The 13693-nt window shown below is 39.5% G+C and overlaps 1 protein-coding gene across 4 annotated transcripts in view; it reads left to right on the top strand.

Moving 5' to 3' along the window:
* The first annotated feature begins 1250 nt into the window (after positions 1 to 1250).
* The window catches only part of LUC7L (LUC7 like), a 53829-nt gene continuing 41386 nt past the window's right edge, over positions 1251 to 13693 (top strand). For 2 of the 4 annotated variants that reach the window (XM_077142343.1, XM_077142344.1), the window contains exons 1-2: positions 1251 to 1424; positions 3271 to 3365. In XM_077142343.1, coding sequence (XP_076998458.1) covers positions 1364 to 1424; positions 3271 to 3365 — 156 coding nt within the window. In that variant the 5' untranslated portion in view covers positions 1251 to 1363. Of the gene's footprint in view, positions 1425 to 2200; positions 2272 to 3270; positions 3366 to 13693 lie in introns of all 4 variants that reach the window. The other 2 variants (XM_077142345.1, XM_077142347.1) reach the window with 2 other exon arrangements.

Consider the following 13693-nt stretch of genomic DNA (forward strand, 5'->3'; position numbering starts at 1 on the left):
CTTTTACATCTCTTCTGTAGATCTTCATTTCTCCTTCCACAACCAACTCTTGATTGGCATCTCCACTTACATCCTGTAATGAGCAGGCCATGTGGTTCTGCACCACCTCTTCCTCTTGGGACCATTGTCAGAGGTACTACCTGGAAGATGTGGAGAAAGCTTCAGACAACTCTAGGAGGTAAAGCTTCTCCAGATGGCAAGGGTGCAGGCCAGGCACCTGGACCTTTCCACCCTGTGACTGCTTCTTCCTTTCAACTTGTCTGTCCAGAGCAGCTTCCACAGCATCAACTCATCGACATCAATCAGACCACTTGGGCTTTTCTCATAATCTGGTCCTCCAAAGGAGGAATTTTTTCTTAAGTTCTGTCATGGTATTTTGTATGCTTCTTCTCAATTTCCCACAGCTGGTTACAACTGTTTTTTTGCAGCATCCTTTTTAATAGCTGCATATTATCTCATCGAATAACATATCACTTTTAATTTAATCACTACTATCATAAAATATTTGGGTTTTTTCTACTTGTTGCTATGGTGAGCCACATACTAACAAATGCCCTTCATGTGTCTATGCCTGTAGTCTCAGGCTTGAGACATGCAACTGGTGAGCTGGAGAGTATGCACAGGTGTCCGACAGCGAGAGCTCTACGGGTCCCGTATGAGAGTGTGCGTTTCCTGTGTTCTCACCAACACCGCGGAGCGTGACTTCTAATCCTTTTGGCGGTGAAAAAGGTGCATAGCTCAGATGATTAAATGTCTTTGTTCAAATGGCCATCTGAAAGCAAAGTTGTGCCTTAGAACACTAGCACTCTGTTGTACCCTACCACATTATTTAAAACGTATCTCTGAGTGCCTGGAATTTGGGTCCATCTAGCTGCTGCTACTTATCATACCCGCAGTCCTTGTTGGGTCTTACAGAGTACATCTCCCCCCATCCCCCAACCCCAGGGCAGACGGCTGGCCCGCAGGGCAACGATAACAGAGCCAACAGACTGCATTCTCCACTTGACGCTCACGGGAGTTCTGGGAGAGGCACCGCTAGGGTTTCCCCTTGATAGGCACGCGCTCATGGTTTCCTGGCCGGCAAGAAGAAGCACGCATTCGCTTAGGTGTAACAGGGTCTGTTTCCCTCGGTCCGCGGCGGTGGGACCTCGGCACCGCGGGGAGCGCGAGCACACGGCCTCAGGAGCCCGCCGAACCACGTTTCCCAGCAGGCCGCGCGCCGGCGCGACGCACTTCCTTCCGGCGTCCCCCGCGGCCGGAAGGAGCCGAGCGGGCTCGAGGCCGACCTGACCAGCCTCTGCAGCAGTCGTCGCGTCGTCGCCGCCTCCTTGAGGAGCCGTCGCGGCCTCCTCCGCCGGCCACCATGTCCGCCCAGGCGCAGATGCGGGCCCTGCTGGACCAGCTCATGGGCACGGCCCGGGACGGTGAGTTGGGCGGCCCGCCAGAGTGGGGCTAAGGCGGGAGCGAGGCGAGGCCGCCGGGCGGCCTGAGGCGGGGGCCGCCGACTGTTTGCGCCTGCGCCTGCGCCGGCTCCCCTCCCCCTCGCCGACCGCAGGCGCCGGGCCTTTGTCTGCGCCTCCGCCGGGTTCTTCCCCTGCCGGCCATGAGTCCCCGGCGGGCCCCTCCAGCCCCTGCCCACTGGCCGTCTTGCGACTGTCTTTCCGGCCGGCAGCGCGGCTCCTCCGCGACCCGCCGGCGGAGTCCTACGAGGCCTCTCGGGGAAGAAGCTACAGCCGAGAGAGCCGGATGGGCCTCGGACCCTCGGCCGTTCGTACTGTTGCCAAGGGAGCCGTCCTTGAGCTTTTCTAACGTGGGTTCTTGCCGAGTTTTCCTGCACCCCCCTGCTTACTCCCCAGCCACACAAGAGAGCCTCTCTGTTTAGCTAGCGCTTGGCAGTCGTTAGGTAGGTTTTACTGTAGGGAGGAGAGCCAGATCATGACGGTTGTCTCAGGAGAAAGCGGTTGCATCTTTGCAAAGCTATATACCTGTTTTGGGTTGTGTTTTCTTTTCGACTGAAGTAACGAAGTTGTAAGTTCACTCTGGCACATTTGCAGGGCTGTGCAGATTCTTTGCACTTTATTTCATAGGTGAATAAGTGCTTTTTAGCTTTCTTTGTATATTGAGTTGCTTTTGAATTGCTTCCCATATTTTTATTTCATACAAACTGAACAATTGTGGCCCCTCTATTTTATTTATAAAGGTTCAGTGTATCTTTGCCTGCCTACATCAATCTGCAAGGGAGTTGCAGAAAAGCCTCATGTTCATCGAGCCGTGAGTCACAACCAATTTCTAAGCTGTTATAACAAAAAAGTGTTTGCTTTTTTTCACAAGTAACTTTAAAAGTGTAGTTTAGAAAGAAAACATTTTCAATAAAAAGACACTACATTAATCCTGGATGCTTGCGAGTCCTAAAATATATTCCTCTTTTAGTATTACACAGCTCTGTGTCATATGCACAGATTAGCTTTAAAATTTGTCACATACCACTTTGCCTTTACTTTTATGTATCATTCCCCTGACTTCCTTACTGCAGGTGTGGGCAAGAAAACTTTTCCTTTAAAACTTTTCAACAGCGGGCATAAAATTCTGCAGCTGAGGTCTTGAAGAATGCAGATGGGTACAGTATGTGTTGGAGCTCACAGTGTGTATTGACTAACCCAGTTCCTTTTTGCCTTTTTTTTTTTTTTTTTTGGTATTGTCTTGTTAAAAGTGACTCCCAGGTGCCAACTCTTTCTCATTTTTTTAAAGGGTGGGGACAAAAGGGTATAAGAAGATGAGGTCTAGATTATTTAACAGTGGTGGAGTTTGAAAGCTTTCTTTATGTAATTTTGGGCAAAACAATGCCTATACAATTGTCCATAACAAAAGATTAGATTAATAAGTAGCATTGTTGATGGAAGTGACCAACTATAAGCATGCGTGGTGATTCATGGCCCTTGATTAGCCTGGTTTTAGGAAGCTCAAACTCTCCACACATGTATGAGGTGCTAATGTCCTGTTGGTGCGTGCAGCCTTTTACTTCTGACCCCTTCACCTCCTGGCACAGTGATGGGGTCAGACCTCAGTAAGTCTGACTCTTCATGGTATACTTGACATCAACAGACATCCATGTTCCGTTCCAGTTGTAAACATCTTTAGATCAGTTTTTGAGTGTATTTGATGGGGAGAACACAAATGATAGTCTGCAATCCAGGAGAATTGTTGAACCGGATACCCTTTTGTGGTTGATGTGATAATATTGTCTTATTTAAAACCACACATGAATTTCAGGAGACGAAACCAGACAGAGGGTCAAGTTTACAGATGACCGTGTCTGCAAGAGTCACCTTCTGGACTGCTGCCCCCATGACATCCTGGCTGGGACGGTAGGTGCATTTTGGGAGACCTCATAGAACACTCAGGCATGGGTGCTGTGCAGGCAGTGGAAGTTTTTCAGGTTGAACTGTGTGTGCTTTCAACAGGCAGAGATACTTACTACCCTTCAAATTATAGATTATGTTTTTTAGGTGAAATTTTATAAAACACATTTCAATGCTATAAAATTCTCTCTGTAGTTATCAGGAGATTTTTGTAAATTCATCTATATTGAAGTATTCACAACTAAGGAGAGTGAGTATTCTCATTTAGACCTTAGCAAAAAGCATGTTTCAGGTCAGCCTGTAGTTCTTTGAAGACAAGTTCTTTGAAACAGTTCAAAGATTAAAGTTCTTTGAATTGTTTTCAAATTAAATGTTGTGCTAGACTTTTGCTCTAACAAGGTACATTTTCACCCCAAGTTTTTAGTTTTTTTTTTTAATCATTTGGGGATGGAGTTGATTTTGTAGTTTTATGTGCCCTTTGGGAGCAATCAGCACACGATCCTTGAATGTAGACCCCAACATTTTCATTTTGAGTCCACTTCACACAAACAAAACAGAAACATGCTAGTTTTTTGTACCGAGTGTTTATTCAAAATTAGGTTGAGTTTAAGAAGACTACAGAGTGTAACATTATCTACTGTGATTTAGTCATAGAAAAGAAATCCTACAAAGCCACCACCCTTTAAAACTTCATAACTACCTCATGTATTTAAATGTTTACTTGTTTTGTTTGTCAAATGTGCATGTACTAGGGACCATTTTCTTTATAATGAATCATTGCTTTATTGTTACCATGGTGGGGAGAGTGGCTTCTGAAAAACTGCTCAGATGTATGAAATCTTCTCAATCTGGCTTTTCTGACAACAGATAGGAAAGGAACCCCAAATCTTGTGACTTTTTCCTGGAGTCCTGCCTGTACTTTGAGTTGGGTATAGGAAAATGTTGCAAGTACTCTAATGTTGTAGCCACCAAGCCCAATTCATACTCACAAGCAGTTTAGCCTTAGGATTCACCTGTAGGAGGCATAACCTGGAATTGTTGGTAGAGTCAGAGAGAGCAGGTGGATGCGCGCCCAGGTGAAGCATTTCAACCATATTTTCCTTGGTCAAAGCCCTGTATAGCATTATTTTGGTGTGGGCTGGGGAAAGTAATCAAAGGTGTGTGTATTGTCTTGGGTATAAATTAATTCACTATATGAGTGCGTGTATATGCTTTTTTATTGTAAAACATAACATATATTCAAAGCAAAGAGAGAAAAAGCATAATATGCCGTCGGATGTATATACCACATTTTGCTTATCCACTTGTCTGTTGATGGGTACTTGGATTGTGTCCATCTTTTAGCAGTTGTGACTAGTGTCACTGTGAACACCAGTGTGCAAATGTCTCTTCTGTCACAGCTTTCACCTCTTCAGGGTATATAGCAAGTTTTAGTATTAAACTAATACTAAAGGGCAGCTGTTTACTTTTCTGAGGAATCATTATGCTGTTTTCCACAGCAGCTGTGCCATTATTCCCACCAATAGTGAATGTGTTCTGATTTCTCCACATCCTCTCCAACATTTCTAGTCTTCTGTTTGTTTAATTACACCCATTCTTATATCTGTGAGGTGATTTTGTTGTTGTCTTGATTTGCATTATAGCTAATGAAAATGAGCATCTTTTCATGTGTTTTTAGCTATCTGTATTTGCCCTTCAAAAAAAGTGTTTAGGGCGGGCCACGGTGGTTCAGCAGGCAAGAATGCTTGTCTGCCATGCCAAAGGACCCGGGTTCGATTCCCCGTGCCTGCCCATGTAAAAAAAAAAAAAAGTTTATTCATATCTGCTGTGCATTTTATAATTGGGTTGTGTGATCTTTTGTTGGTGAGCTGTATAATTTCTTTGTGTACACAGGATATTGAGCCTTTATCTAATACATGGCTTCAAAATATTTGTTCCTATTAAGTTGGCTGCCTCTTTATCTTTTTAACAAGGTCCTTTGAGCCACAGAAGCTCTTGAACTTAAGGAATTCCCATTTGTCTATTTTTTCCTTCACTGCTTGTGCTTTAGTTGTTAAGAAACTACTTCCTATTATTAGATCTTGAAGATGTTTCCCTGCATTTGTTTCAAGAAATTTTATGGTATTGGCTCTTACATTTAGGTCTTTGATCCATTTTGAATTAATTTTTGTATAGGGCGTAAGGTCGGGGTTCTCTTTCGTTCTTTTGACTATTGAAATCTGGTTCTCCCATGCCTGTTTGTTGAAAAGACTTTTCTGTCCCAGTTCAGTGGGTTTGGGGACTTTATCGAAGATAAAATATCCATATGTTTGATGGTCAATCTCTGCACCCTTGATTCTATTCCACTGGTCAGTCCTTCTGTCTTTGTGCCAGTACCATGCTGTTTTGACTTACTTTATAGTAAGCAGGCTTTAAAGTCAGGAAGTGATATACCTCCCAGTTTGGTCTTCTTTTTTAGATATCTTTAGCTGTTTGAGGTCTCTTTCCCTTCCATATAAATTTTTAAAAATTTATTTATTAATTAAAAAATGATAAACAAAACAACATACATTATCAGTAATTCACAATATCATCACTTAGTTGCATATTCATCATTTCTTAGAACATTTGCATTAATTCAGAAAAAGAAAAAGACAATAGAAAAATAAAACGAACACAGGAAAATTAAAAAAAAACAAAAGATTGTACCTACCATACCCCTTACCGCTTGCTTTCATTGATCACTAGCATTTAAACTAAATTTATTTTAGCATTTTCTCCCCCTATTATTTATTTTTATTCCATATATTCTACTCCTTTGTTGACAAGGTAGATAAAAGGAGCATCAGACACAAGGTTTTCACAGTCACACAGTCACATTGTGACAGCTGTATCATTATTCAGTCATCCTCAAGAAACATGGCTACTGGAACACAGCTCTACATTTTCAGGCAGTTCCCTCCAGCCTCTCCATTACATCTTGAATAACAAGATGATATCTACTTGATGCATAAGAATAACCTCCAGGACAACCTCTCGACTCTGTTTGGAATCTCTCAGGCATTGACTTTCTCTCATTTCCCTCTTCCCCCTTTTGGTTGAGAAGGTTTTCTCAATCCCTTGATGCTAAGTCTCAGCTCATTCTAGGGTTTTTCTCAATCCCTTGATGCTGAGTCTCCGTTCATTCCAAGATCTCTGTCCCATGTTGCCAGGAAGATCCACACCCCTGGGAGTCAGGTCCCACGTAGAGAGGGGGAGGGTGGTGAGACTGCTCGTTGTGTTGGCTGGAGAGAAAGGCCACATCTGAGCAACAAAAGAGGCTCTCTTGGGGGTGACTCTTAGGCCGAAATTTTAAGTAAGCTTGACCTATCGTTTGTGGGGTTAATTTTCATATGAACAAACTGGGGGCTCTGTCTATAGCTTTGGTTGTCCACACTGCTTGTGAGAATATCTAGAAATTCAACCTAGGGAAGTTGAATTTCTCCCTGTTCTCACCACTCCCTGAAGGGGGCTTTGCAGATACTTTTCCACTCACTGATCGAATCACTCTGGGATTCATCGGGGCATCACTCTGGACAAACCAGCAAAATCTCATGTCCTACCTGAGATTCCAAGTACTTACAGCGTTCAGTCAAACTGTCTACATAAGTTATATTAGGAAATGCACTAGTGAAAATATAAGTTTTGTAACTAATAAATATTTTTTGCTTTAGTCTCACCCAGAAGGTGACATTTTAAAATATTAATTACCATCTGTTTTCAGTACCCTGCAATAATGACATTTCTTTGTTCTTCCTCATGCAAAAACATTTTTAAAATTGTACCTTGTACATTTCACTATTTGTATACACTCTAGGCATTCCTAGATTATACCATCTCAATCTTTAACATCTGTCTTTCTTTCTGATTTCATTAATATCCCCAGCCCTCCTTCCTCTATCATTCTCACATGCAGCTTCACCTTCCATATAAATTTGATAACCAGTTTTTCCAAGTCTTCAAAGTAGGTTGTGGGGATTTTTGCTGGTGTTGCGTTGAATCTGTAGATCAGTTTGGGTAGGATTGACATCTTGACGATATTCAACCTTCATATCCATGAGCATAGAATATCTTTCCATCTATTTAGGTCACTTTTTATTTCTTTTCGCAATGTATTGTAATTTTCTGTGTATAAATCCTTGACATACCTGGTTAGGCTTATCCCTAGGTGCCTAATTCTTGTTGCTATTCTGAATGGAATTTTTTCCTTAGTTATCACCTCAGATAGGTCATTGCTCGTATATAGAAACTACTGATATTTGTACATTACTCTTGTATCCTGCCACTTTGCTGAATTTATTTATTTACTCAAGTAGTTTTACTGTAAATTTCTCAGGATGGTCTAAGTATAGGATCATGTCATCTGCAAATAATTTAAGTTTTACTTCATAGCTTTCTATTTGGATGCCTTTTCTTTCTTTCTCCTGTCTACAGTCTTGAATGATAGTGGTAACAATAGGCATCCTTGTCTTGTGCTTGATCTCAAGGAGAATGCTTTCAGTTTCTCACCATGAAGTATGATGCTGGCTGTGGGTTTTTCATATATACCCTTTATGATATTGAGAAAGGGTTTTTCATATACGCCCTTTATGATATTGAGAAAGGGTTTTTCATATACGCCCTTTATGATATTGAGAAAGGGTTTTTCATATACGCCCTTTATGATATTGAGAAAGGGTTTTTCATATACGCCCTTTATGGTATTGAGAAAGGGTTTTTCATATACGCCCTTTATGATATTGAGAAAGGGTTTTTCATATATGCCCTTTATGATATTGAGAAAGTTTTCTTCGATGCCTAAGTTTCGAAGTGTTTTTATCAGGAAAGGATGCTTAATTTTGTTGAATGCTTTTACAGCATCAATCAATACGATCATGTGATTTTTTCCTGTCAACTTGTTAATGTGCTATAGTACATTGATTGAGTTTCTTATGTCGAACTGCCCTTGCATTCCTGGTATGAGTACCACTTGATCATGATGTATGATTCTTTTATTGTGGCATTAGATGCGTTTAAGAATTTTCACATCTGTGTTCATTAGGGAGATTGGTCTGTAGTTTTCTTTTCTTGTATCGTCTTTACCAGATTTTGGTATTAGAGTGATGTTGGCTTCATAGAATGCATTGGGTAGCATTCTTGTTTCTTCTATTTTTTGGAATTTTTTGAGCAAAATGGGTGTCAGTTCTTTTTGAAAAGTTTGATAAAATTCTCCTGTGAGGTCATCAGGTCCTGGGCTTTTTTTTGTGGAAAGATTTTTGATGACTGATTGGATCTCTTATAATTGGTTTTTTGAGATCTTTTATTTCTTCTCGAGTCAGCTTAGGTAATTCGAGTGTTTCTAGGAATTTATCCATTTCATCTAAGTTATCTACCTTGTTGGCATATAGTTCATAATATTCTCTTATGATTTTTTTCAGTTTTTTCATAATCTGTGGTAACAATCCCCCTCTCATTTCTGATTTTATTTATTTGTGTTCTTTCTCTTTTCTTCTTTGTTAGTCTAACTAGGGGACTATCAATTTTATTAATTTTCTCAAAGAACCAACTTTTAGTTTTTTGATTCTTTCTATTTTATTGTTCTCCGGTTTGTTTATTTCTGCTTTAGTCTTTATTATTTTTCTTCTTTTATTTGCCTTCGGGTTAGTTTGCTGTTCTTTCTCTAAAATTCTGCAGGTGAGCAGTTAAATCCTCAAGTTTTGCTTCTTCTTGTTTTTTAATACAGGCATTTAGAGCAATAAATTTCCCTCTCGCCACATCACATAAGTATTGATACATTGTATTCTCATTATCATTGTCTCCAGGTTTCAATTAGCAATTTCTTTCTTGACTCACTCATTATTTAAGAGTATATTGTTTAATCACCATATGTTTGTGAAAGCTCTGGTTCTTTGGTGATTATTAATTTTCAGCTGTGTTCTGTCGTGATCAGAGAAAGTGCTTCAAATAATTTCAATCCTGTTAAATTAATGGAGACTCAGTTTATGTCCCAGTATATATGATCTAACCTGAGAACATTCCATGTGCACTGGAGAAGACTGTGTTTTCTGGTGTTTTGGGGTATAATGATATGTATATATCTATTATATCTAATTCATTTTTCTTACTGTTTAGGTCTCAGTTTCCTTGTTGATCCTCTGTGTGGTTGTTCTATTTATAGAGGAGAGTGGTATATTGAAGTCTCACTATTACTGTTGATATGTCTATAGTTTCCTTCCATTTTTCCTAAATGTGCCTTGTGTACTTCAGAGCTCCTTGATTGGGAGCATATGCATTTTTATTTTTTTATTTTTTGGATGGTGGAGTTTTTTTAATTTCATTTTTGTTTGTTTTTAATGTAATATTATTGAAGTATATTCATATACGATATAATCACTCAGAGTATACAGTCAGTGGTTTACAGTATCATATAGTTGTGCATTCATCAACACAATTTTTTTAATTTTTGGCTTTTTATTGTATAGTATAACATGTATACAAAGCAAAGAAATTAAAAAAGCATTAGTTTTCAAAGCTCTTCAACAGGTGGGATAGAACAGATCCCAGAGTTTGTCATGGGCTACCATATGATCATCTCGTAGTTTTCCTTCTAGCTGCTCCAGAATATAGGAGTCTAGAGGGCTTAAATTCGTCACAATTGACTTTTTTCCCTTTTTTTGTGAAAAATGACATATATACAATAAAGCTATAAATTTCAAAGCATAACACCACAATTAGTTGTAGAACATATTTCAGAGTTTGACCTGGGTTACAAGTTCACAATTTTAGGTTTTTACTTCTAGCTGTTCTGAAATACTGGAATCTAGAAGAGATATCAATTGAATGATTCATCATTCATATTCATTTGTTAAATCCTGTCTTTTCTGCATAACTCCCCCATACACATTTATGATTGTTACTTCTTTCTGATGAATTGTCCCTTTATTAATATGCAGTGTCCTTTGTCGCTTAGGGCATCTTTACATTTAAAGTCTATTTTGTCTGATACTAGTATAGCTACTCCTGCTTTCTGCAGCTTGTGTAGCAGATCTTTTCCCATCCTTTCACTCTCGATCTGTGTTCTTGAGTCTGAGGTGTGTCTCTTGTAAACAGCATATGGATGAACTATGTTTTTTGGTTCATTCTGTCAGTCTCTATCTTTTAATTGGTGAATTTAGTCCGTTAACATTCGAAGTAATTACTGTAAAAGCAGTTCTTGATTCTACCATCTTGTCCTTTGTTTTTGTCAGATCTGTGTTAATTTCTTTCTCTCTCTCTTTTCCTTTAAATTACCTTACGCATATTCTTCAATTCTTTGCCCTCCTCCAGACCTCCCTTTCCTGTTTTTTTTTTTATTTTTTCAGTTGACAGGGCTCCCTTCGCTAATTTTTGTAGGGTTGGTCTTTTGTTGACTAGTTCTCAATCTTTCTTTGTCTTTGAAGATTTTAATCTCTCCCTCAATTTTGAAGGAAAACTTGGCTAGATAATTCTTGGTTGAAAACCTTTCTCAGGATCTTAAAAATATCATACCACTGCTTCCATGATGCCTGTTAAGTAGTCTGAGGTCTGTCCTGTGTGTTTTCCCTTGTGTATAGTAGATTGCTTTTCTCATGTTGCTTTCAGGACTTTCTTTTTCTCTTCAATACCTGACAGTCTGATTAGTATCTTGGAATGGACTTGTTCGGATTTATTCTGTTTGGAGTTCGCTGGGCCTCTTTGATGTGCATATTCATGCCTTTTACAAGGGTTGGGAAGTTCTCTCCAATTATATCTTCAACTAACTTTCCCAACTCTTTACTCTTCTCTTCTCCTTCTGGGACACCAATAATTCTTTTATTTTTGCACCTCTTGTTGTCCATCACTTCCCTGAAATCCAGTTGCATTTCTTCTCATCTTTTGTGCACTCTACGTCCATTGTTCTATCATCTAGCTCACTTATTCTCCTTCAACTATTTTGAATCTGCTGTTGTGTGTCTTCAGTACATTTTTTTGTTTGGTCTACTGTATCTTTCATTTCTGTGAGAGCTGCCATTTTTCTGTTTTACCTCCTGCATTCTTCTCAACAGTCTTCTACTGTTTTCCTGGTACCCTTTATTTCTTTATAAATACCCTTGAATAGTGGTTCCATATTCTGTGTCCCCTCAGGGATTTTGATTTAGATGTTTGACTGGGCCATTTCTGCTTGGATTTTCGTGTGTTTGGGGCATTTGATTACTTTGTTATGGTTATTATGCAAGTTGATTTCCTTCACTCTTTTAAAGTTTTGTATTTCTTGGTTTTTGTTGAATGTTTCCTTTGCATTTTGTTGGTCATTCTCTGTCTAATCAAGCTCCACATATCATGTAGGGGATACAGTTCAACTTAAGGGTCTATTATAAGGTTGGCCAGAGTGCACAGGTGCTCCAGTGGCAGAATGGCTGACCACCACACAGGAGATGCAAGGTGGACTTTCAGCACCCTGGGACCTGCAGTCCTGGACATTTTCTCCCCATCCTCGATTTTGTTTCATGGAGCAGGTGTGAACTCACTCTACTCCAGTCCGCCATCTTCCTGGAAGCCCACCAGAATCAATTTTAAAACATTTTCATTACTCAAAAAAATAAAAATATAAAAGAAAACCCAAAACATCCCACACCCCTTATTCACTCCCCCTCCATTGTTGACCCCTAATATTGGTGTGGTACTTCTATTACTGCTGATGAAAGAATGTTAAGATATTACTGTTAATTATAGCCTGTAGTTTGCAGTAGGTACATTTTTCCCCATACACCATTATTATTAACTCCTTATAATATTATCATACGTTTGTTCTAGTTCATGAAAGAATTTTTCATATCTGTACAGTTAAATCACAGACATTGTCCACCATAAGATTCACCATGTTTTACGTTCCCATGTTTTAACCTCCCACTTTCCTTCTGGTGACATGTATGAAACTAAACTACCCCTTTCAACCACACACACACACACTTCAGCAATATTAATTATACTCACAATAATGTACCATCTTCATCTCTCCTTCCAGATATTTATGTTCAACCTAGTTAAAAATTCTGTACATATTAAGCAGCTGCTCTGCATTCTCTAGCCTCATTCTATCTCCAGGTTTTGTGTCTGAGTTTACATATTATAGTTAGTTCATACAGTATTTGTCCTTTTGTGTCTGGTTTATTTCACTCAGCATAATGGCCTCTGGGTTAATCTGTATTGTCATGTACTTTAGGACTTCATTCCTTCTTACGCTGAATAATATTCCAGAGTATGTATATACCACATTTTGTTTATCCGTTCATATGTTGGTGGACACTTGAGTTTCCATCTTTGGGCAGTTGTGAATACCATCACTAAAAACATCAGTGTGCAAGTGACTGTTTGCATCCCTGCTTTCTTATCTTCTGGGTATATCCCAAGTAGCAGGATTGCTAGGTTGTAAGGCAACTGTATACTTGGTTTCCTGTAGAGCTTCCAAACCACCTTCAACAGCGGCTGTAGCATCTTACATTCCCACCAGCAGTGAGTGAGTGTTCCTGTTTCTCTACATCCTCTCCAACACTTGTAGTTTTCTGTTTAATAGTGGCCATTCTTGTAGGTATGAGATATCTCATAGTGGTTTTCATTTGCATTTCCCTAATAGTTAATGAAGCTGAGTATCCCTTCATGTGTTTTTGTTTTTGTTGTGTGTTTGTTTTTACATTGGCAGGCACTGGGAATTGTACCTGAGTCCCTGGCATGGTAGGTGAGAATTCTGCCACTGAGTCACCTTTGCACCACCCTCTCTTCATGTGTTTTTTAGCCAATTGTATTTCTTCTTTGGAAAAATGTGTATTTATGTCTTTTGTCTATTTTTAAATTGCGTTCATCTTTATTCCATTCACTTTTAAATTTTTTATAAAGCCATCTGAAATTAATTAATATTCAAAGAAAACCGAACGAAGCCTCAGAGAAAACTGTTGTGTTTTCACAGATTTTTCTTTGGTGAGAGTTAACTCTTTAGCAGTGTTGAGTAAAGTTTTTTTATAACAGTTCATTCATTAGAATTTCATGTATCACTCAGTCAGAAATCTTAAAGCCTGGAGAAAGAGCACCATCTAAGGACACCCGTTAAGTTTTTGAGCATGATTTTAAATGAGCTTGAAGGAATTCCTGGACTCCAACATTGTTTGTTTACTAGTTATATAGACACATGCTTTTGTCTGGTTGCTTGGATTTCAAGGATGTCTCCTCTTTGGAATGTTGGATTTTGTTACCCTTCACTCTGTGACTTGATATGATCTTTAGCCTGCAGGTGTCCCCATTGCTTTTTAGAAGGCCACAGGAGGCACCTCACAGGCTCCTATACT

This window comes from Tamandua tetradactyla, chromosome 23 (assembly GCF_023851605.1).
Source record: "Tamandua tetradactyla isolate mTamTet1 chromosome 23, mTamTet1.pri, whole genome shotgun sequence".
Lineage (NCBI taxonomy): Eukaryota > Metazoa > Chordata > Mammalia > Pilosa > Myrmecophagidae > Tamandua > Tamandua tetradactyla.